The sequence below is a fragment of the Pseudophryne corroboree genome, chromosome 1 (genome assembly GCF_028390025.1).
Source record: "Pseudophryne corroboree isolate aPseCor3 chromosome 1, aPseCor3.hap2, whole genome shotgun sequence".
In the NCBI taxonomy this organism is placed as follows: domain Eukaryota; kingdom Metazoa; phylum Chordata; class Amphibia; order Anura; family Myobatrachidae; genus Pseudophryne; species Pseudophryne corroboree.
In genome coordinates, this window is record NC_086444.1 from 651,916,166 (window position 1) to 651,942,523 (window position 26,358).

At 40.3% G+C, this 26,358-nt stretch overlaps 1 protein-coding gene across 1 annotated transcript in view; it reads right to left on the bottom strand.

Annotated features, from left to right (window-relative positions):
- The window catches only part of PAX5 (paired box 5), a 278,836-nt gene that overhangs the window by 246,751 nt on the left and 5,727 nt on the right, over positions 1–26,358 (bottom strand). Inside the window, exons 2-3 of the mRNA XM_063914645.1 lie at positions 25,084–25,148; positions 19,216–19,344 (exon numbers count right to left, since the gene is read on the bottom strand). Of these exons, the coding sequence (XP_063770715.1) occupies positions 19,216–19,344; positions 25,084–25,148 (194 nt within the window). The remainder of the gene's footprint in view (positions 1–19,215; positions 19,345–25,083; positions 25,149–26,358) is intronic.

The following is a 26,358-nucleotide window of genomic DNA, read 5'->3' on the forward strand; positions in this document are numbered from 1 at the left end:
AAGGGGTTAAATGAGGCTATTGATTATACCTGTCTGGATTAGTTTTGTATATATAGTTTTTACTATTAAACAATATTTTTCGTAATTTTTGTTTATTCATTTATATCATTTATATAATTTGTATCTTAACAAATAAACTCTTAAAATGATGATACTGGAATAATGGTGATATAGATAATGAGAGTACCATCGTTATTAGTAATTTTATGAATTATTTTTTGGTTTCTGGTTTTATATATAAATCAATAAAGTATGGTAGCCGTGGAAGGTTCTATGGTTACTATTAGAATGTGTAAATTAGAATGGTTGGTTATATTATTTTATAGTTATTTGTTTTTTAATAATAACGGAGAGTCTGCTTATGGTTTTACTATCTATTTTTGTTTATTGCTGCTATCACACATGCACTTTGAAGGACTATTTCTCAGCACATAGGTGCAAGTAATTGTAATTAAAGGCGGTCCGTATGGGAGTTAAATAAGGGCTAAGACAGAATGAGCCCTATAGTCTTGAGGAAGTCCCGAGCTGTGACGGGACGAAACGCATTGACGTCATCTCCCTGTCTGTCTGACCACACACTGACGGAAGTATCCACATGTGCTGAGCCGCTGACCGGAGCTCCCGTTGTCAGCCTGCTAGCACCTGAGAGTGTGCTATCTCCAGCGGTCACACTACAAGCGGCGGTTCTATCTTAGACGCTGACCGGAGAATCTGCTGTCCGCTTGCCAGGACCTGAGAGTGTGCTATCTCCAGCGGTCATACTGCAAGCGGTGGTTCTATCTGAGACGCTGACCGGAGCTCCCGTTGTCCGCTTGCCAGGACCTGAGAGTGTGCTATTTCCAGCGGTCACACTGCAAACAGCATTTTGGAATCATACCAATCTACCTGCCCGCCAGGACTGAAATTAACAACTATTCACCGGCGGTAAGCGCTACGGTTTGAAGCTGTACAGAACCTGTATCCCTCCGGGTGCGTGCATCCTAATACTGGACATTCCCGCAGGTTCGGGTAAGAATACAGCAGTAATCCTCTGCACTGGGACGCCAGTAGCAGGAGGATTTGAGAGACTTGTGATATAATTTATTGGCAGTTGTTACAGTACTGATACATATTGATGTGACACAATTGGATGTAACAGATTGGATAAGTCTGTGTAGTGTCACATAAACACACTGTTGCCATTAAGAATACAATTACACTGTTGCTGCCAATCTCCTTCAGTGCCAGCGGATACTATCTGTCTTCTATTATAGTGTGTGGATTTATTTATGTATGTGTGTTAATTAATTTGAGTAAAAGAATTGTATATAAATCAAGGCAGACTCTTTGTTATTGATTTTGGCGGTGAGTGGAAGCGGACACCCACTACTAATATTATAAATAATTACAAATGGTATATATATTTTAAATTTAAGCGCACCATTGTCTCTTCCCTTTTCTCTTATAAAATTGTTTGAGGATTTAGCTAATCCTTCTAATGTGTGCAGCTGAAGTTAAACAAGTATAATTGGTCTAATTGCGCCGGGAGTTGGGGTGTGAAAAACACCTCTCTTGTGGTTAGGATTCATACACAGTTGACCACTGTAAATTTAATAGCAGTTATGCCAATAACGGATACCATGCTATGGGTTACGTTTTATGCTTAGCAATTATATCACTCTATATAACAAGTAATTACTGCATGCAATGGAAAAATACCAGGGTACCTTTTACTATAGTCGAGTAGACTATGGACCCAGGGTTTTAGTTTAACTGTGCAGTGAGGGGGTTCATAAAAAATGTGTTACCACAGAAGGTACTGTCCATGAGCAGTTGGTGAGGTCTCTTTTGAAGAGCTGGTATACTGATGAGCTATCTGTGCTGGTCGAAAGCTATAAGGAGTCTGCTAAAATCACCATGGAGTTAATTTGGGAATATAGCAAAATCTCTTAGGCCCATATCCACTCCTTTTTCATCTTTGGCCAATAAGGGATTGGGCTTTAGCTGACGAAGTGGCTACATTATCCGGATAATCTGAAATGGAGAACGGAGCCTCTGCTCAAGGAAGTATAGCCAGTAGTGGTAAAAATAGATGTCGTTATCTTAGGTAGTCTAACTGTCCCAAGGTATAGGTCTCTATATATCCTGTCCTATATCCTTAGTTCCTTGTTTTGGGAAAAGTTCCAGTTTTATCCTGTTTCCAGGATAATTTACAATCCACGGAAAGTCTGCCTCAAAGTTCGCTTAAGCTGAGCACTTTAACATGGGTCAAGGGTTACGTTAAACTCTAGGTATATTATTGTCCACACATGGATGGGTATATAACCTGATGTGCATAAAGTCACCACAAATATAGTATAGTCTTATAGTCCTTTACAGTTATAACTTGAATACAGGTAATCACCACTTCAGTTTGACCAATAAAAGCTTCTATATACAGTGGGTACAGATTAGGGGTCACTAGTGCATTGCATGCAATGGAACAGTAGTGCAGTCTGTGGCTTGCTATATAAGTTTCAGCAGGGACCGGTAATAAGACTCTCTCCTATGTCACATCCCAGCTGTCTTTCTGCAATCCTGCCACTCCCCCTGCTCGGTGCTGGATGCTGGATGGCTGCCTCAGCCGGTCAGGCACTCTCGCTGACAAGCTAGCTGTACCTTGGGCTGGTCTGTATAGTTTACCCCACCCCCTCTGCCAGCTTCCTACCTCCAGATATATGGCCTCTGCTGCCACCCACTATAGGGTTAGGATTAGCGCTCCAGCCAGGCACGCACTGAGTTCACCAGCAGCACAAAGGGACCATCTACCCTCTCCATTCAGTGGCCACAGCTGTCCCTCTAAGCTCCCAGTGGTAGGCCCACCCCTGTCATCTCCGGCCTCCTCGCGCTCAACAGCGGATGGCAGCATGGCTCCGAAGGTGGCGGGTATCCCAGCTCACTCTCTCCTCCACTAGGTAAGCCCGCACTTTTGTTACAGCGCACCCGGGACTATCAGTTCCTGGCAATCTCAGCCAGTCTCTCATGCCCAGGCAGTTACCACTCACCTGCCTGACAACATCACCTTTTCTGCACCCCCTCATGCTCCAAACCACTCTCTCCCTTAGAGGTCCTACGTGAGGGACCTAGAAACTTCTATCACACTTCACGACACACTGTGCACCCTATTTTGCCAGCTCAGACACGTGCACCCCATTGAGTATCCCAGTCTACATATACTGGGAATATTTGAAAGACATACAAATATAGAGTTATACATTAATCATGTAAACAAAAACAGTCTTAACTACTATGACACAGAGTTACACTCTCCCCCTGGTGATTCTGTTTAACTCAATAAAGGAATCACCACACATTGACACTTTAATCACCAATGTAGGGTGTCTCTATAATAGGCTAGTAGGCAATGTGCTGAAAGTAGGCCCATGGCATTACTACATAATGGTGCACTATCAAGGTTACCTCTGTAGGAGTCCCCAACTGATCATATGTAAGTACTAATGGAGGCTTACGAATTCTTTGTGGCCTAGGTGGTTGAGGGGCTATTACTGACTCACTCCCTGTCTCCCCAATAGATCCACCACTAGAAGGGCAACCACTATTTATATCCCACCTCACTTCTTTGGCTCCACTGCTGTCTTCCATTCTACAGTCCTCGAGACTGCTCTATACCTCATAACCTACATCATTGCTATCCACCACTCCCCCTACCATCAAGGGTTCTCTTTCTTTATAATAACATCCGCCATAGCAGTCATCATCCTCTCCCTCATCTCCTTCCTCCCGATTGGGGAGGGTGACTGTGTCCAGAGATGTATGCATCACCTCCGAACTTCTCCTAGTAGTTTCTTGATCCAGCACTCCCCATCGCATATCTGATTCTATGGGCAATAGGTCCTGACTGTGGTATGTCAGCAATGGTCCCTTTCCACCTTTGGGCACCAGTTGATAGACCGGAAGGTTGGGAAGTTGTCTTACTACCACAAAGAGAGTGGATCTCCAACGATTGTTTAATTTCCATCATCTAATCGCTCCCAATAATCGTATCAATACTCGATCCCCTGGAAACAATCAAGATTTCCTCACATTTTGGTCATATTGTAACTTGTTCTTTTCCTCAGTTCTTCTAGCAACTTCTTGTGCTAGTTGATAGGCCTCTTTCAGCTGCTGTCGCAATTGTCTCACATACTGTGTATGAGATAACGCTGATGAAGTATTAACCTGCGTCCCTAAACACACATCGATTGGTAGCCGGGCCTATCGGCCAAACATAAGATAATATGGAGTATATCCACAGTGGACTCATTCTTGGTGCAGTTGTACGCATGTACTAAGGGTGAAATGCATTGCCTCCATTGAAGTTTTTGTCGGGCACTCAATGTTCCTAACATATTAAGTAAAGTTCAGTAAAACTGTTCAGGCTGAGGGACTCCGTGAGGGTGATAAGGAGTCGTCCGAGATTTTCTTATTTTACAGCAATTGCATAGCTCTTGAATAAGTCTGGTCTCAAAATCACGCCCTTGGTCTGAGTCAATTCTAGCAGGGAAGCCGTAGCGCTGGGAGAACCTTTCACAGATAATGGAAACAGTTACAGGTCATTGATTTTACGTTACATAAGCTTGCGTGTACCTGGATAAGTTATCTGTTACCACCAGTATGCTACCTTCCTTACCCCCTGGGCGCTCTAATGATAGAAAATCAGTACAAATCAAATCCATGGGTCCTGAACTGTGAATATTGACTAAAGGAGCAGCTTAGGTAGGCAATGTTTTCCGAAGGGCACAATTCCCACAGGTCTTTCTGAAATGATCAATATCACGGTTCATAAAATGCCAGAAGAAACATTCCGATATTAGACCTTGAGTTTTATAATACCCCAGATGACCCTGTTGATCATGCAAAGCCATCAATACTAGTTGTTTATATTTCACCGGTATTAATAATTGTAACTTTTCACTACCATCACATGTCTGGTTACTTCGGTACACTACTCCATGTCTAATACTCAATTCCCTCAATTGATGGAGTAACACCCTGGACCTGGTAGACATATTCTTATCGACTGTGGCCCTCCCGGGATTCTCTAGTCCCTCCCGGGATTATAATAGGGGCTATATCAACATCCGCCCGCTGGTCCCTAGCTAGTCGATCTATAGGAATTATTTCCAAACCATCCATATCTGTTGGATTCAATCCATTATACATAGTTGGTATAGCATTATCGGATGTCCTGTTAGTTGAATAGCTGCCACAGTTACATGCCGAGTGATACCAATCTGGTGACATAGCCCTTTCACGGCATCCGCCAGGACTTCAATCCATTCATTAAAATTTTCTGATGGTGTGGTGCGGCACCCTTGACAATGCATCGGCATCATGATTATTGGACCCAGGTCGGTATTATATAGTGAAATTGTAATTAGGGAGGACGTTCCGCATCTCTGGCCCTCCCCCCCCCCCCCCACCCACACTCACAGGTGTTAAAGCTTCACACGGTGGCGATATTTTCTCATCTGCTGAGTAGCTCCCTGCATGCGCAGCCTAGCTGCATTGGCAGGCAGCTACCCGCCATGTTTTGGGTCGTAGCGATTACGTATAATGTCACGCAGCCGTCGAAGCCTGCCCCAGCAATGGCCCGGACACACTTGCATCATCCGGGTCACGCCCCCTGTGCTTTCGCATCTCACTGGGTGCACAAGCACAGGTAGCCCACTGTGCGTGCACACAAAAGAAAGGGCTTCAGGGTGCGAATGCAGTGATCAGCCCTGAATCAGGCCCTAAGTCGTCTGGACTGTTCTCAAACCACAAACAAACATTTCCTTTTGAATAGAAAGTGGGTTTGTTTTAAGTGTTCATGCACTACATGTCGACATTTTATTACAGGTGGCACATTTTGTCATCCTCATTCAGGCAAATAATATACAATTTGTCACCATCTGGATTGAAACAGTAAATTTTTTATTTGTCAGATGACATGTCCTTGTGGACTATCCTATAATGGAAAGACCCAATGCAAATTTAAGGAGATAATTATGGCACATGAGGGGGTAATTCCAAGTTGATCGCAGCAGGAAATTTTTTAGCAGTTGGGCAAAACCATGTGCACTGCAGGGGGGCAGATATAACATTTGCAGAGAGAGTTAGATTTGGGTGGGTTATTTTGTTTCTGTGCAGGGTAAATACTGGCTGATTTATTTTTACACTGCAATTTAGATTGCAGATTGAACACACCCCACCCAAATCTATCTCTCTCTGCACATGTTATATCTGCCTCCCCTGCTGTGCACATGGTTTTGCCCAATTGCAAACAAACTTAAAGCTGCGTTCAACTCAGAATTACCCCCGATCTGCGATACGTGCTGCAATATCTAGTGGCACGAGTGAGCAGCCAGTTCCCTATCATTTTGCAGAAAAAGGTCACTGTCTTGCCAGTTTAAGATACAGGATGAGAGATCATATCCCCATACTTATGTGGGGAAGTGATAGGAATTTACTCCTGCTGAGATGTGGATACATCAACATGATGTGATTAGTCCACAGCGCTTTAATGATCGCCTCACACTTTCATGTTAGATTTAATATTGGTATCAGTATTTTATTCATGTTTTGTATTTATATTGAACGCTGCTAATTTATACAATTGTAAATGTATATCTTTCTCTTTATGTCATATTTGTTTTCTTTGCAGCATGTGCTAAACATGTTTATAAGTTTCCCCTGGTGATGGTGCGCTGAGTGCACATTGTTGTCATCCTCCTGTGACACCAAACGGGTTCAGTGTTCCATTCCCGGCCATGCGGTAGTCACTGGGGTGGTTTTTCTATTTAAAGTAAGATGGTTTTGTTATTCTGTTTGTATCCTGAAGTCGGTTTAGTCATTAAACTGAAACAATGAAAATCTAGATCATTTAGCTTGTGTACTGTGATTTGTTATGGACGGGAGTGTCATACTTTATGCTGCCTGTGCTGCTGGGAGGGTATCCTGTCAAATTACATGGCGTGTTAGAGTGAGTGCCAGACATCCTGGACTTATAACATTATAAACTAGAACCCTAATTTTAATGATGTCATCAAGCATGTATGCCTGTGAAAGTAAGTATGACCTACTGTAACGTGCAAGGCGCATGCCCCGTCTGTCACTGCACGCACCATGCACATTGGGATGACTGGGAATGGAGGAGGGTACATGCTAGAAATTCGATGGGAGAAGGGCATAGAGTGGGAGGTAGAGTGGAGGAGGACAGCGGGCTGGGAATGGTTGGGCAGAGAGTGGGCAAGATGGGGCAGCCGGAGAGTGGAGGAGATGGGATCGGTTGAGGTTGACCCCAGGTATGCAGCAGCAGCAGATGGCAACTGCCCTACCTGCCAACTTCCAGTACACAACAGCAGCGGTGGCTGACAGCTCCACCTCCAGTACACAGCAGCATCTGGCAACTAACCCAACCCCCTGCTTCTCTGACAGTACTCAGCAACCTGTCCTCCAGGAACTTTCCCAGGACAGACCTTTAGCCCAAGGGCTGTCCTGGGACCAACTTTTTGTTAAATTGAGTGAAAACAGTTTGGAGATATATTTTAAACTATTTTCACACTTTTTACTAAATAAAACCATTAGCACTTTTTTGGTATCTCTGAAGGCAGATACCGCAGCGTGACCAATGGGAGTTAGCAATGCTCAGCTGCTTTCTCCCACCTATACTAAGCACATGGGTTGTATATTTCACAACGAGCGGTCTCTGAGACTTACCACTTGTTGCGAAATTTCAAAATCGCTTGGTAGTCCAGCTGCGCTGACAAAAGGCAAAATGTCACGGTGGTTAGCCGATACCTGAGACATTACCCGCAATCCACTGCTGCAGCTCTGTCTCCTTGACCTGCTCTCCACCCTCCCTCCTTCTATCCACAAAGTCCCTTCTGCTCTGCACTGATCCTTCACCCGCCGGCACATCAGCTACACACAAAAACACCACTGCATGGTTCTATATGCCAAAGAGCATGGTACTTTAGGGGTCTATGTTTGGTTGGTACTTTATCTCCATACACTTTATCTCTCTCCAAGGCATAGTACATAGGTCCCTAATAGTGGAAGCATGATCTAGTATCTCCACCCATATGACAACATGGGTGAAGGAACATGTTCTATTTGGAATAGGAAAGACTTTAGCTGCTGTCTAAAAAGGGACATAAGGTTGAACAACATGATATTCAGAGGTGACAGCAAACTGAGCGCTATTAGTATAGCGTCATGTCATTGCCAGCAACACAGCTTGTACTGTGATTGAATACCTGCACTGATGGGAATAGAAACGAAATAACAACTTTAATAGTTCGAGAAAATGACATTGTTTCCCCAAACTTCCTTAAACCAAAAAGGATATGATTAACACAATACTATTCATATCTAGTGAAAATGATACAATAAATCATGATACAATTTCAGGCATTAATATATGTGTGACAATCTCTTGTCCGTCAATTATAATTATTGGTCCTTGGAACTACAGTAAGCTTCATACCAAATATTGTACATGATTTAACCCATTTGTACCCAACTTTGTAACATGTGCATTTATACTAACAATGGAAGATTATAAGAAAATAACAATAATACACATTAAATAAATATAAACACAAATTATTTAAAAGTTGAAATAATATTTGTCTGTGTCCAGTGGCGGCAGCAGGTTATAGGAAAATAATATGGAGTGGGTTTTTGTATTATTACATTTCTGTCCAGACTGATTTGTGTGAACAGTTAAGCCTCCCTTAAAGGGAAATGACTGCTGCTTATAAATAGCCCTTATTTGAATCTAATTGTTTCCGTGGAATTATCCAGGAAAAAAAACAAATTCTCCCTGCTTTATGTTTTTTACATAGCAAGATTATAACCATGACTAAGAATTCTGCTGCAACAATACAGAATGAAAGTCATGGAATCATAATCCTGAGATTTAAAAAAAAAAGTGTCTGCCTCACCTACTTTCCCCAAAGCGTAACACATGTTCTGTTCTTTGCATACATAAATCTTTGTGAGGTGCTCATAACTTGGTTATCTCCTCAGTGGCAGCTACTTCTTTTAAATATGCTATAAGGTGTTCATAGTATAGTGGCAAATGATGCCTCTTATTATTAAGGAAACAACAAAAACAATGCTTACCTATTAGTCTCTAATTAGTAGGTTTTCTGTATCCTTTCTTACTAAGGATGTTCTTATGTGTGCCCAAGGCAGCCGTCATTCTCAATCAGCTAGTATTAGTGGCAGCAAAATGATGCCAATACATTTTTTATTTTATTTCTTAAATACATTTTGTTGACACAAAAGATAGCTGTAAGATAAGATTGTAAGCCTGCGAACAGGGTCTTCCTACCTCTATGACTGTTTGTTATTAGCCAGTTTTGTTTTATCACTGTTGTTTCAATTCCAATTATAAAGCACATTGTGATTTGCTGTGCTATATAAGAAACTGTTAATAAATAAATGTAGATTATGTAAGTTTTCACGGGCAGGATCCTCTTCCCTCATGTGCTTTTACGTCTCTTACTTAACCTATTTTTTTTTTAATACTCCCTTTGATGGCACCAAATCCCTTGGTTTTCTGCCATACTGATACTTATTTCAGTGTCATCTACTGATGCAGCCATATTTATATACCTTGTACTTTCCCTATAAGATGTTTTCTTGTTTTTGCTTATTTGTTTATGTACTCTGTAAGTGGGCGCTAGCACTATATAAATAAAGGATAATCATCATCATCATCATATCAGGTAAATTACTAGTGAACATACACTATGGCATGATGATTCTCCTGTACCTGTAAAGCGACAACATACTGTATTCTGTAGCACTGTACACTCAAATAACTATATTCAGACACATCAGTCTATGAGCGAAATGTATGAAACATTCTAAAGCGTAGTGAAGTGGACAAGTGGAGACGTTTCCCATAGCTTATAGCATTTATCATGTACATTCTATAATAACATCATAGGTAAAAATTGATTGGTTGACCTTGGTAGCTTATCCACTCTTTAGATTTGATGTTTCCCTTCCTTAACCCACTGCTGCAAACACTTCAAATCTCAAGTATCTCCGTACTGTAAAGTCACTGTCATAAGGTCCTCTGAGTCTTAACTTAAGGCTGGTACACACCTACACAATCATCAGCCTGTTCTCCAGATATCAAAATAATGTATTTTTAATTGTACAGGTGTGTATGCAGGCCAATAAAGGAGCGTTAGCTGATAACCGCTTATAATTCTTCTGAAACTGATGGGATGGTGAGGCCACATCTTATGTACAATTAATCAATTGTGGGCATGTGGAGAAAGAATTAAATTGCCAATACAAATATATCTACCCAGAACTTCTCTGTCACTAAAAAGGTGATTTGCTTCTAAGAACACAGGAAAATGTCCATTTTTAAATAACTGTTTTACAAGTTTCCTGCCACAAAGACAATTGCCTGTCTGCTCAAACTGACTATTCACTGATCTACATAGGTTTCTTTAAAGAAATACAGAAAATCCCACTGTTCAGGGAGCATGAGAATTGACTTCTGAGACTACTGAGTTAAGCAATTTTAAGTAACAAAAAATATCAATAATGTTGAAGTTGTTATTTGTAAGATTCCTCTCCCTGGTGAACAAAAGCCCAAGCTCCAAGCTGATTCTGCTGATCCTGTTATTTATATCTGTACAGTTTATATGCTAAACATTATACATTCTTTTATACTATATTGTGGTCTTACCCCTGCCTACTTTCTGTATGTCTCCATAGCTTCAGTGTTCTATTCACTAGTTTATTAACCTTCATACAGAGGCAATACACAACACTTACTCTGATTTATGGTGGAGTGACAAGTTCTTTTTTATAAGCCATTCTAAACGCACTACAGAGGAAGTGTTCATTCAAGACCATCTCGTCAGAAAACAACAACAACATATAATGTTATGTACATTTTATTGGGGAGAATAAAAGTGCTTTGCGAAAAAAGAATATTTAGACATGAGCTATATATAATGTCAAAATACAGTAGTAAATCCTTGTCTATTTTTCATATACTCATTGTTTAAACCACATGTAAATGTTGTACTGCAGGGTGAAGCAGGATGTGTGACATTTTACTTATAAATGAGTATAATGCAGAGTTTTACCCATGTCCATTTGGTAGATGCACCTTGAGTGTCTGTGCACTGCACACAGCCGAATGTATATGTATATGGACGCAGCTCACCTATACTTGTAGGTGACAAACTATAGCAAGAGTCTAGTGAGGGCAAGTTAATGGAATTGCGGGCTATGTAGAGTTATGCATTGCCAGAGATCCATCTTGAGTCTAGATGGATCTCATGCACCAAAGTATGCACTGATCAGTGGCAGGTGCTGCCCGTAGACTGAAGTGCAGAACATATATTGCGGGGGGGGGGGGGAGAGGGGGGCAGTTAAAACATATACCTAATAGTACCTTTAATAATATGTGCCATAGCTGTGTATCACAGTTCCAGCTGCACCCAGTGACGCAACTCTGAACTTCCTGTATACGCCCGTCCACAGACTCCTGTTTAACTAGCCAATGGAATTCTGGGGTTGGACATATACAAGAAGGAGAACTGAAGCTGAGCACCGCATCCCAGGTGCAATGGCAGCTGCGAAACCACTGGCGTATTTATAATGGGTGCAGTGTGCGGTGCTCACGGGCTCCTGGGGCCCACACTACCACCCTAGGGACCCTAGTGCCCAGAAATACACTGCTGCCGGCTAGAGAAGAGGGGGCCCAGACAGAGCCTGCACATGGGCCTCCTGCCTTCTAGAAACATTCTGTACATTGTATATAACAAGAGCCTAGTTAGGTAGACATATCTATATTGGTTAATAAGCTGAATAAAACTTTAATACCCTGTCTGGTTTATGTCATTGAAATTAAAAAATTAGTCATTAAAACTCAATCTACTGTTCAGTGCTGAGCGGGACTGATTTACAAAGAAAGCATTACTGTACACCAGTTACTGTCTCTACATCATTCCGTGTACCTTAAAAGTATTAACTTCTTCCTGAGTATCTCCAGATTAGTGAATGTTTTATCCTACTTAAATAAAACAGTTGACGCAAGACCAGATACCATTTTCATCCCTTGAATAATAACGCATACTGTCGTACTGTGGATGAGGATAGCAAATGAGAACAGGATAGTAACTTCCTATGTGATTAGTTTTGGATCGACAGTGACCAGGTAGTCATTCATAATGTCATTACCACAATGTCAACATGGGTCAACATGTCGACAGGCATAACATATCCTCAGAATGTTGATATGTTCACAGTGTCAACATCTAAAATGTCACTATGTGAAATGTTGACATCCTGAGGATGCTGACAATTAGGGTTAGGCACTGCCGGGAGGGTTCGGGTTAGACTGCGAGGGGTGGTAAGGGTTAGGCTGTGGAGAGGAGGGGTAGGGACAGGATACTTGTAAATGTGCTGCTCATTGGACACCTGCACCAGACCTGCATGTCACATGACCATCAGGACCCAGTAGCTGCCACTGAAGCCACCGGATGCTGGTAAGTGACCACTGGGCCAGTAGGGATGTTAGTTCAACAGTTTGACCATGTCGACATACTCTTGCCGACATGATGCACTTTGGAATGAAAAATGTCAAGCTAACATACTGTACCACACCCATTTTAGATATAGAGTGGAAAGTAAACACTCTTCTCAGACTGCTTGGAAATGGGACATATAATTACAGATGCCTCATCTTGATATTACCATAATTTCTCAATATATTCTATCATTAACTGGGAGAAAGGTTATTTGTTACAATGACAGAAATCCATCAGAGTATTTGTACAGGCACTAAATATATTTTCAGTATATTCTTTGAAAAACCTACTGTGCAGGTTTTATTCTCTCCTCTATTCCATCTTCCATTATCTGTCCTCTCTCAGAAAGTAAAAACGACTGATCACCCACTAAGACACATCTGCTCTGAGTCCGTATTATAACAGCAGAAAAAAATTACACCCTGAACCCTATAAACCAATAAAGATTGTCTGATTTGGCTTGCCCCTGTTGTTACCAAGCAGGCAACCCACTGGGTTAAGGGCTGGTGACATCTGTTTAAAAAATGCCATGAGTTAAAGGAACAAAAAGGTAATAAATCAACTGTGTACAAGTTGCTCTGCGGAATTCATAAGCCCTTCCACTCAGAGTGGGATGTAGAGAGTGTGTGGCCAGAAGGAATGGCTGATGCATGCTCACCTTGTAATAAGATATGGATTTTTATGTTTGTGAAAAATGGAACCCTTAACCTAAAATATTAATCATGCCAAAAATGAATCTTTTTTTTTCTATAATATGTCTTCAAAAAAAATACACACATGCTGCTTTGATCTATATTTATATGAGTTGATATAAGCACAAATCCATTTTTGCACCAGCTAGATACACTAAAATATCATTAAATATAATTATTTTAAGGAAAGCAAACTTAATTTGGGAATATCATCACCAGATATACAGTATATTAAGCCTAATTATTTATTACCCTACAAAATGTATAGTTTATAAAAATACAGTAAATAACGATCTGAAACAGAATTTAAAATGTATTATAGAGAAAAATAACATTTGAATTTAAATGTAGAAGTATATATCATTTTACAATTGTTCAACTTAAAAAACACCTTTTTCCCACACATTAGCAATTTTCTGATTTGTAGTAGTAAACAATTGCATTATTTATAGTAAGCATGAGTAGTAAAAAAAAAAAAAAAAACTAAATATGAAACACGTATGCACCATTGACTATATGAAATAAAACTAGTACACGACCGGAGAGAAGTATTTTACATTAACAATTGCTCTAAAGAAATGCACCTGTCCTTTGATGCCTGTAAATGTGACAGCTGAATGTAAAAAGAAATCATAAGTAATCACTTAAAGATACAGTATGTAGTTAAAGAATACAATAAATATATTTATTATGTATATTTTATTTTATATACACCAAATAATTTCATAGCTTTACAAAAAAAATATTTACATTTTTGCCCATTACAACTGAGAAAGAAAACTAATTTGGCAATTTTGGGGGGGAATGTTTAAACAAACAGATTAAAAGATGGGACTCGCCACAAAGTATTTTTGGGAAAAGTTTTTGCCAAATGTAATAGGGTGTGATATGGCAAAAGTGGCTATTTTTTAAGGCAAACCCATCCTTAGCTATCCCGTTTTAAAGAAATCAACACTATACCATATTGCAAAATCGCTGAATTGGCACCTTGCCTAAATTGCACGCTATAACATTTGGATTTTAGGAGTAAACTTACTAAAGGTTCTAAAAATTAAAAGTGGTGATGTTGCTCATAGCAACCAATCAGAATATGTCTATAATTTCTCTATTGCATCCTGGAAAATGATAGACGGAATCTGATTGGTAGCTATTAGCAACATCACCACTTTTCATTGTCAGAACCAGTCAATTTAGTAAATTTACCCCTTAGTGTCTAAAAGTGTAAAGTTTAGAGTTCAAACTTTAACTCATGCTTGTGGGATATTTATCAGCTATGTTAGTGGTTGTACCCTATTGCTTAACATTCTAATGGCGGTATTCAATTACCCTCGTTAAAATGGGAGGTTTCATTGGGCTTTATCGTTATTCAATTAGACTCCTAAATTCTCCTGATAGCTTTGTTAATGCCTATTTATATAATGTGTTATCGGGCGCTAACATGGGTTAATGGGCATCAACTTAAAGAATCTTTGAAAAGCTTGCGGATTCGTGCATTAACACTGTCGCTGCACCCACTGGGGTAAGTTAAAAAAAAGTCCTGATAACTTCTGTATAGCTCTGGCAGGTCAATTAGCCCATGGTAATCTACCTGGGCTAATTGAATTCCCCCCTAAATCTATGAAAAGTTCCCAAATCTCAGAGACTGACTCAGAGAGTCCCGCTTTACTGGACAAATGTGACAATTATGAAAGAGAATTTGTTTGATTTAAATGCAACAAATGCCAAAAATTCAAATCTTGTTATAAAGTGACCAGTGATAATGTGTTTCTGGTCAGTGGCACCACGGGATCTTGCAGTGTAGCTTATACTGCTAAACGGCTCCATCTGTACCCACACATGCAGTCAAATTGAATACAAATCTTGATGTTTAGCGATCAAGGCCAGAATGTAGCTTGTCATGCAAAGCCAGCTTTACAGTATAAATGAGGAGAATCCATATAGCCATTGTGCCTTTCTCAGAATGATAAGTGAAATGCAAGAAAACTGACACTTAAATGTACTTAGAAAGCAATACCAATATTTCAATGTAATGATTCATCTGAGTAACAGAATAAGAATATAGCTCAGGACTAAAATGTTCACATTAAAACTTTATTTAATGTCATTTTAAGAATGCTATGCTGCTGTTAAGGAGTTTCACATTCTCCTGTTTAGAAAATAGAAATAATGAAACCACTGTTTGAGTAAAAAACTCATTCAAAGAGTCATTACTACCACAAAACAACCTGGACGATTAAATTTTACAGCCCTCTTAGGTCATTATCTGTCCAACAATCCTTATCTAAGTAATAATGAGATTTAAGGGTAATGGGCTAAAACTTTTTGGATCTTTTTGGTATATAAAAGAGCAATTCTAATCTACTCTAAAATTACAAGGAGCGTAAAATGTCTTCAATTATTCTGGAATATCATTTCTGCACTGCTCAGCTCTGTTTAATAACTGAGCATGCATTTTATGGTGCTCTCTCACCTTTATCAATGAGCAGTAAAATGTGGCTTGAGATTATCAGTCCCTATAGCAAAGCACACGCTGAATCCCAAATGCAGATCTTTTCGTAGCTGATATTTTGTAACTATTTTCTCTTTTCTCATGTGCATCTCAACCAAACGGTATGCGGTTAAAGTGGTTTCGTTGCGCTCACCACCCTGCCACATTCTAGTGCCCGGGATGCCAATGTCGGTATACTGATTTTCAGCATCCCGATCGGCGGGATCACATACCGATCCCAACCAAACAGACTCTACATTTTTTCATACTTCAATTTAGAAAATAAAAGTAAACAAATGTTTTGTTATGGTCAACACCACATTTTATACATAAGGGGGTATCCTATCCGTGATCGCGGCTAATGTTACCACATCTATTTCCTGAAAAATCAGATTATTGCACCCTGGGGGTAATTTTAAGTTGATCACAGCAGCAAATTTGTTAGCAGTTGGGCAAAACCATGTGCAGTGCAGGGAGGGCAGATATAACATTTGCAGAGAGAGTTAGATTTGGGTGGGTTATACTGTTTCATTTTGAACACACCCCACCCAAATCTAACTCTCTCTGCACATGTAATATCTGCCCCCTCTGCAGTGCACATGGTTTTGCCTAACTGCTAACAAATTTGCTGCTGCATTCAACTATGAATTAGCCCCTGTGCGCTTCCATTTATCACACCTGTCTTATTAAAAAATGACAATAACGGAATTTGCGCAATAATTCTTGCTGGCAAAAACGATGACAAGTATAGGAGAAAATGGGAAAATCTGCCTGTACCCCTCAAAAAGCAAAACTAATATAGGAAAACAATATAGAAGTCTATTATTGGTTATAATAAAACTATCTGGTGTAATTAAATTAGGTCAGATGGACATTATATGCATTTTTTTAAATGTTAAAAATTATAGAAAGCTATATTTTTCAGCAAAATAAGTGTTCTCATTAAATTTGGGGTACATAAAAATGGGTGGAAATAGACCAATTAATCCCACCTGCAAGTCTAAAAACATTTGTCCCACTCATAATGCACCTTTATGGGGCTGCCTCCGCATGTTAGTGTGCGTATATTTGTGGTGAGGCAGAATCTGGAATGTGCAATTGTCACATCAAATTTCAACCCTCACCAGCTTTAGAACAAGTCTTCAATCAAATAAATGTCTCCTAAAAATACACTCTTTTTGGCCTTAATATTTAAATCAATCATAGGATGGAAGGGACTGTGTTTATTACACTTTTGTGCATGTGTAGTTTTTAATACACTTTTCAGGGTGCTGCTGAAAATACATTTCACTTCCACAATGCGACGTGGAGGTGCTGAGCAGGTCCCATTAAACATGTGGGACAAGAGACAGAGATGCCAGCTCTAAGCTGGTACAAATTCAGAACAGAAATGAAGTATGCCGCTCTGCACAGCAGTTGCCGCTGTTATATATGCACCCTTTCCAGTGATTTATCTAGTGTCATGCGCACTAGTTATCTCACTCTATACAGTGAGAAAAGTGCTACTGCCTTTTTTTTTTAAGAGTAGAATGTACTATTTATTTGTTTTCCATTTTTAGGCACATTCCATTTATTTAAGGTGCTAGTTACAAGAACTGCAAGAAGGCATGCTACCATGTTAATATGAGAATGATTAAAGCTAGTAATGCAGTAATGCAGTAGTAAATCTTTTGCTCATTTGTTTACATCAGGAGAAAAGCAGAGCAGAATGCCTCCATACTTTAATAGGCAGCCCCTGCATTAGTGTATATAAGCTATCATTGTTTTAGGGAAGCCGGCGAATGGGCAACTCACAGGTAATGGCAGGGGCAGATTGGCCATGGGGCTCACCAAGTAGATTCCTGGTAGGCCGATGTGTCTGTGGGGCCTGTTTTCTGCTTTGTCATGTTGCCCCACACATACCTCCCAACATGACCCTTTCCAGGAGGGACAGAATGCTCTGCTTCTGGACTTTTCTCTTACTTTATGATTGCCGGCACCTGTGTTGAACAGGTAATGGATAAGAAAGGTGTTTCACCACAGGTAATGGCGATCATACAGTAAGAAGGAAGTCCAGAAGCAGAGCATTCTGTCCCCTTCTGGAGAGGGTCATGTTGGGAGGTATGCCCACCTCCCACATGACAGCCAACTGCACTCATTACACTGCATTGTTCCCATTAATTCTGTCATTCCATCTCTGCAGTGCAACAACTCTGCCATCCAGTGATGCTGCCATGGTATGCTATACCTTTTGTGCTGCCCATGTCAGGCCACTTCTACAAAATTTTACAGGGCCACTTTTAGTTCCCAATCTGCCCCTGGTTTCAGACACAACTGCAGCAAAAGACTCAAGTAAGGCTGCAGCTGCGTACATTCAGGCCCTATGAGGAGTGATCCCGCCCCCCTCATCAGACAACACTCCCAGTACAGCTGCTTTCATAAATTTCCCTGGCTAATTTTCCATCCCAATCCACCCCTGGGAAATGGTAACCAGCTCATAGGGTGGTTGCTTTTAGCAGAAGGGTGGAAGAAAAATTGTAACCTCTACATAGCTGATCATAGATCCTTTATCAGTTTATTAAACATGGTGCCCACTTTTTTGTTATAAAATCTACTATATCTCTCTACCCTACATTCAGTAATATCGCCATTTAAAAAAAATAAAAATGTATAGTGTTTGCTGGGGCAAATAACAATGAAAAATTTAATATACAGTCTAATGGGACCCATACACCTGAGATGAATTGCCCCAAATCCCTGTTCTGATGACACCGGGTTGAAGAATCAGGAAATCCAACATGTTGGAATTTACCAATTTGCAATTCCGTCCAAAAAACATTTGGGATCAGCCAATCAGAGATTTTGAACATGCAGAATATCCCCAAATACCCTGATAGAATTGATGGCTTCTGATCTGCATTTTTGATTGGTGGATTGGATTGTCAGCGGCTGCAGACAATAGCAGCCGCTGGGGAAGTGTAAATTAACCCCCCTAAGCTCCCCTGTGTACCTGAAGAATGTCCCGGCTTTCATAATGAAAGCCGCGATGGTCGTGATATTTCCGATGGTCGCGATGGTCACGGCCGATGTTCCAATGTTTGGGAAAATGCAAAAAAAATCAAATATCAAAAAAAATATTTCTTTTTTTAACTAAAATCATTTTAGAGGATGTTAAATACACATGCTTCACTTAACTGACTAATAAAAAACCTGACAATTTCTGAGCGTTTTTTTTGGGGGGAAATTGTCCGTTAAGTGGTTAACTATGTAAAAAGGTCAATGTTACAATTTAGAATTGATTTCCTATAAACTGTCCTCGGTCATAAAATAAAAATAAGACTCTATTATGAAATCTATTATATTTTCACAAAACCACTAATATTTCTTGTTGCCACATAGTCCTATTCGAACTTATATTTCATTGAATATGTAATTAGTTCATTAGCTGAAGATGGTAGAAAGCAGAAAGAAATATGTTTACCTTCATCTCTTTTGCGTTTGTTGCTCTCGGCATTAGATGACGCAATTCCCAGAATTCCACTGATGGAATATGAGGAACCTGCTGAGTCTGTGCTTACTGAAGAGACCTGAGTCACTGATCCAGTAGAAGCTGCAGAATCACAAGACAAAATACTGTCATCAAATTTGTTTGTATATACAGAAAACAAACCAATTATAAGGTGTGTATTGATTGAACAACCCTTTTATTTCCATTTCTGCCCAATATATAAACTATGCCAAGTTGTATTATATGAACCTTTGTGAACAAGCCCCCATGAGCTGCAATATCCAACTTTCACAAAAGGCAAAACCCATGTAACTATGAGGAACAGCTCCCACAGTTTGACATTAGGGCCATAGCTATCATTGCAAGACATAACTCGGTGATAAGGATCATTTTTGAAGCGTTAACTGCGTCACTGAGATAGTTTTTCTAGTTGTATCCTAGTTTTCCTACTTGTGTGCATGGACATATTTGCAGAACAGAAACAGCTATTATTATCCAAAACATGAAAATGCTTAATTCAAAGTACCTTATTCAAAGTTAATTCTGTACTGTGTTTGGAAGGTTACATTACACAGTTAACAAAGCTGAAATCAGTTCAGGGAGCGATGTATCAAAGCTAGAAGAGAGATAGAGAGTAATACCAACCAATCAGCTCCTAACTGTAATTTTGCAGGCTGGTTGGTATTTTATCTTTTCAAGCTTTTATACATACCCCCTAAGTGTGTTTTTCTGCAAATAAGATATAAAATACATAGTACACAATGAAATGGCTTCACCACTCATTCTTATGCAACTCTCTACAGTTTTAGGCCACTTGTAAAAAGCCTTTGACAAGTTAAGGTAAATCTATGACAGGGGAACAATACCCCAAGATACTGTTTGAACCTTGGCCGGCTTCAGGCCTACTAGCACCCTGAGCAAAAAAAATATCAAAGCACCCTCCGTCCCCACCCACCAGCCTTACACATAACAGCCACAGTAGTGTTCCTTACACATAATGTCCCCAGTATAGTGTCAGATACACATAATGACCCCAGTAGTGCAATGTCAGATACATATATGCCCCCAGTAGTGTCAAATACACATGATATGCCCCACAGTAGTGCCAAATACACAATATGCCCCCCAGCAGCGCCAGATACACATGAATTGCCCCCCTTCAGTGCCAAATACACATGATATGCCCAAAAGCAGTGCCAGATACAAATGTCCCCACAGTTCCAGATATGCCCCTAGTGCTAGATACACATGGCCCCACAGTGCCAGATATGCCCCCAATGCCAGATACACATGTCCCCAAAGTGCCAGATATGCTCCCAATGCCAGACATGTCCCCAATGCCAGATACACATGTCCTCACCATGCCCCCTCCTCCCCACAGTGCTACTCACCGCACTGCTGCTGTTCAAGAACGGTGAGGCTGCTGTTCTTGAAGACGGGCAGGAGAGCACAGTGTGCGTCTCTCCTGCCCATCAGTCTGCATTGGCAGTGTCTAGCTCTAATTAGGTGCCAGTCCATGAGCCAATCAAAGCTCGTGGTCCGGCAGCCAATCAGGAGTCTTAGCTGTCGATTGGCGAACTCTGATTGGCTCTCGGCCGGCGAATGGGGAGGGGTGTACTTGTCCTATTCTGAGCAGTGTGTACATGTCTCTTGAGGCGGGCAGTGGGTTGGACCTGGCTACAGACTCCAATATGACACTCAGAGCTAGCGGCGCCCATTAAGTGTGGGGCCCTGTTCGGCCACTCTATTGGAACGTGCCTGGAGCTGACCCTGCCACTGCCATATCTATAATGGGTGCAGTGTGTGCACATGGCCCTCTGAGTCAAGGGGGGGCCCACACCACACATGCTGGACCCATTTTTAATACTTACCCCTTCGGACTCCCATGGTGATGTCACCGCCACTGTTAAAACCCCATGAAAATGGCGCAGCGGCCATTACCACGGAGTTCTGCTCATGCGCAGTAGAGTCTGAGCCCTCTAGTACTCAGACTCTACAGCGCTCCCAGCAGAGAGGAGGGGGCCCGAATGGAGGAGGCTGGACACAGGCCTCCTTCTCTCTTAAAGCACCCCTTGCCTTGAAAGTGAATGATCCCTAAAATATGTCTCTGCCACCCAGGTTACTTCAAAGCCTGGTATTCTTGTACAATGAAACCTTATTTTTTCACTAGAGCATTTAAGTTTGCATCATTCTCCCACAGGCCAAACTATTTTAGTTCTATGAGGATTGCTAAACCATAAATGATTCAGCCTTCATCTTATATTTGTGTGAGAGACTAGTGCACAAGGATTGGAAGACATACATTACTAAACAGCATTGTACAACATACACCTAGAAAGTTCATTTCAAGCAATGTTCGATTATGAACCTTTGCCCAAACTGCAACACAAATGGATATATTACAGCCGGCTGGTGTCTGAAATAGAAAAGATCTTCAATCAGTAAACAGTATAAGGAAAGCCAGCAGGTGGAATTTAGCAAGTAGCAACAAATGCTATTTTCTTCTTTTGCACAGATCTTTGAGTCGGAAGGATAACTAACTAAAGTATTGCTTCAGTGAACCCTTTGTATAAAACTCCTCATTGCTGACCCTGGTGAGCCTCCAAAGGGAGCAGCAAATAAGTCCTTGGCACAACACAGAATGTTAAATAGGATGAAGGTATAAATCCTCCATCCTTTTGGGGAAACCCTTTTAAGAAGGATTACCGAGACAAGACTGCTTTGTACTGATGTGTGATCATCAATTTGCATCTATAAAGAGGTGTAAAGTTAAGAGAATATGGGGCCAAGCTGCTTAATCTTTCAGTCACTCTGTCGTCTATGTAAACTGTTTTAAAATAGATTTGTTTAAAGCAACAGTTTATACATCAATATAAACTGCCTGCATCCTTAGCACAGAGTGTATTATCCCATATAGTTATAGTGTATGTAGTATTACTATAAGAGTTAACAAATCCATGACTTTAAAATAATGGCAGTTTATGCAGACATTAACTACATCAAGGTTTTCTTTTGTCTTGTTTTTTTTTCCTATATTCATGCTTTCAAGTCTTGTGTTTTTGGAGGGTTTTTTCGCCATATTCATGCATTCAAGTTTCCGAATGGTAATAAATAATTCAAGTTTTTTTGACAAGTTCATCCAGGAAATAATACCAACTCAACAGATGATCTGAGTTTAGGCTAGTGCAAGTCTGCCCTGATGATGGTGATGATGATGATGATGATGATGAGTTACCAATTAGGGGGTGGGTGCAGGGCTGTCTTAACAGCATTGAGGGTGCTGGGCAAAGCAGTGTATCTGGGGCCCATAACCACCCATTCACTGGAACCAATAAAAAAAATCATAACAAGCCCCTCCTACACTCCTGCACCATCTCTCCACATGCTTCCATACAGTGAACGGCTGTCAGCGCTCTGATTTGTGGATAGCTCCAGTCATTCACCAATAAGCTGTAGACTGGAAGACAGGTCAGAATGCTGCATCACCACTCTGATTGTGTGACCACCACTTGCCCATGCTGAAGGCCCCTAGAATTATAGGTCCCTGGGCAGCTGCACAGTGAGACTATCCGTTAACATGACCCTGGGTGGGTGTAATGCCAGTATTTGTACAACTCTGCATATAATTTGTTATTAAATGGAGACCATAGTGTCTTCATCCCACAAGGGGGAGCATGGGGGACAATTTGCAATTAACAATCATCAGCAGGGTTGCCAGATCATCCTTTTAATAAGGGACACTTATGAATGAACAGGTTCTGGGGCTGTCTGACTTCAAGTCTCCATTTCACCTGTTTTTAATCAGCCACAGAACCTTTGTAAGGTCTGGGTTATCTTCTAGGTTATCTGCAGCATGTGCACACTCATGCATCCCTCTTCCCACCCAGAAATTGAATAATTTGAAAGGCTATTTGGCTTAGTGCAGCCAAAATGCATGCAGCTCAATTATCCAGGCACTGTGAACTGTCATACATACCAGGCAGGCTCTACCTCGTGTTGAGGGTGTTCTAGGTACCAGGTCATTATCAAGGGTCTCACAGGGATCTTACAAATAGGTAGCCAGCCATTCTATGCATATTCTCTATGGTTGGGATGTATCATATTGTGTATGTGATCCATCCTTCCTCTTACCGCATGCTCAATTTATTAATGCCATATGCATGAATAATTGTGAATATACATGCTAATGATAGCTTTTTACAGTAAGAGCTGTCCTTTGCATTGTGAGAACTTCAGGGTTCACGACCTACTGTGCATGCGCAAGCCGAGAGCAGGGTGTGGGATGTCATTTGTATGCTTGATTTTCTTAATATATAAATACTAAATACTATTGTATTGGAGGCATGTTAAATAAATATTCCTACCTACTTTTAAATCTCTCTCTTTTGTGTAATAACAAAAAAAATAATCACCTGACCACATCTGGACAGTGGTCTAGCAGGGCTCCCATGCAGAGGAGCATGATGTGCTGCTCCCCAGCAAGTGTCACATGCCTCACATGCCTAATGGGAAATCACCAGTGCATGCATGCTGATACTATGATCTTAGTTTTAGACCAAACATGTATACAGAGCCCTGCGCCCTCCAAAGGCTTCATCTTAATTTACTGTAAAGAATCATTTATGTTTTTCGAGGATCCTTGTCCACAAGTGACCAACTCTACATTTTTATATTATATTAAGGTGTATTTGTTTTCATTATAATTATTACATTTTTTTTTGTTTTCTATATTGCTGTATTTTGTAATTTACTTCTTTCACCTTGATTAATAACATATCATGTATTTCAACAACAATTTTGATATTTTAATATCCCCAGTTTTAATATCCCCCCTGTTTGCTGTGTAAATTAGTCCAATTAAATACTGTGATGCATTGTCTATTGTATTGTCCTGTTTTTGTTTTGTTTTTTGCATGTAAAATACTTTGTTCTTTATTTACTATCTCTTTTTGTTATTAGCTTCAGTATTGTTGTTTTTATGTTTTACAATGTTGCGAACTAAGTGTTATTTAGTCAGCAAGTACAATTAAAATATCTCGACAATTAAATTAAATTAAACATAAATACAATTCCTGACAGGTTCATAAAAAAAAATGTTTGAAAACTTTCCCACCTCTCTACTCAAGAGTCTAACTGCACAAAGAACAGGAAAGAATAGATGATGGAAAGGGAAAAGAGAGCAGTTAAACTACTTACTGGCTAATGATGCATAAAATGTTATGAATAAGTATCTATTTTTTGATTTATTACTTTAATTATCCAAGATACCATGGTCCCCCTTTAGCATTTTTGGTGTAGATTTCAATTTTCTGTCTCAGGGTAAAATCTATTTATCATAATAATCAGTAAAATATAAAAACCTTTTAAGAGTATTTATAAAATTAATTTACCATGTTCAGCCCCCGAAGGATGAAAAAGGAGTTATATTAGTATGTGTGTGCTCAAGTGTTTTGTGTAAAATGATCTATCCATATGAATAATTAAAACTTCTTAAAGACCTTCTTTTTACTTCGGTAGCAAAATATAAGGGCAGTACAGATGGTGTAATGCAGTGGTTCACAAACTTTTTGAATCACGGCGCCCTACAGTATCGCCTCACAGCGGTGAGGTCATGGGTTTGATTCCCACCATGGTCCTAACTGTGTGGAGTTTGTATATTCTGCCCATACTTGCTGGGGTTTCTCTGGTTTCCTCCCAAAATCCAAAAATATACTGGTAGATTAAGTGGCTCCCAACAAAAAGTTAACCCAAAATCTGTGCATGTACATGTGTTTAGGGCAGACTAGATTGGACAAATTGTTCTTATCTGCTATCAAATTCTGTATTTAATATATATCTCACCTATGCTGTGGTTTGAAGGGGGTACTTGCTGGTTGGTGGGCTGTTGAACTTTTGTTCTGATGATCCTGCAATGACATAAAAGAATACCAAAATAACATTTATATTCATAAAATAAATGTAATAACAAATCATGAATACCAATATTCAGAATTATATGGTTTATTCTTAACCATGAGTAACGTTGAAAGTGCACCATTCCCCGTGAATTTCATTATCTTTTATGCAATATTATATTGAATGCATATCAATTGTTCAAAGTAGAGGCAGCAATGATGTAGACCACTGATGGGCAGCGGGCGACTCTAGGATCGGTGTGGCCCTCAGAACTATCACACACGCTCATAATACTTGTTTAAAATGCCTGCTGCTCTACTATTACAGACAGGTGCCTCTTTCTTTGCATAAATGTATTACTCTAACTTATAACTGAGAATATATGTGTGAACCTTTTGAAGGTCCATGTGGCCCCTGAAGTGTACCATGTTACCCTTCACCGGTGTACACTGACCAAATATTGGCAAAAATTAAGTTTACCAATTCTCTAAGAACTAATGATATTACTAAACATGAGGCACTAGGAACCCCTGACTACCATAACAAGAATAAACAAACCTTTGCTGAACTAATAGGCTGAATACAGGTTAGCCTAAAAAAATTATGCATGGAAACAGATGCATGTATTCACCCATATGCAAGGTTGAATGCATTTATGTGGTCTACCCACCCCTACAAGAGTGCTTGGCTTGATATCATCATCAGTGCACACTAACAACAGCTTCATATAAAGGATATACCTAAGAATGTGTGAATCTATGCCTGCACTCAACTCTGCACATTTACCTCCGAAACATGCACAGTGCAAAAACATGCCAGATGCATTCTGCAAACAAGCATATGTTCAACTCTACAGCTGTGCCAAAGAGTGCATACACACACCTGGACACTGGAAGTTGAGCTATAGCTTACTACATATCTGTGCACACATTACATTTTATCCCTATGCAGAGGGGGGTAATTCGAACTGAATCGCTGCAGCGGCAGCGATCGCAGTCTGAAGCCCTTTGTGGGGTGTGCTCGTGCACCCCGGGAGGCCCAGTGAGATGCTAAAAGACATGGTGGGCAGACTAGCCCTGTGCTAGGCATCCCCCCCGCATGTCAGAGAATCTGATCGTAGATGTGCTATATTTAGCACATGTACAATCAGCTCTGAATCACCCCCAGTGTAAGTAACATTGTACTTTGTAGTTGGATTTATTCTCAACTCTTATTTAGTCC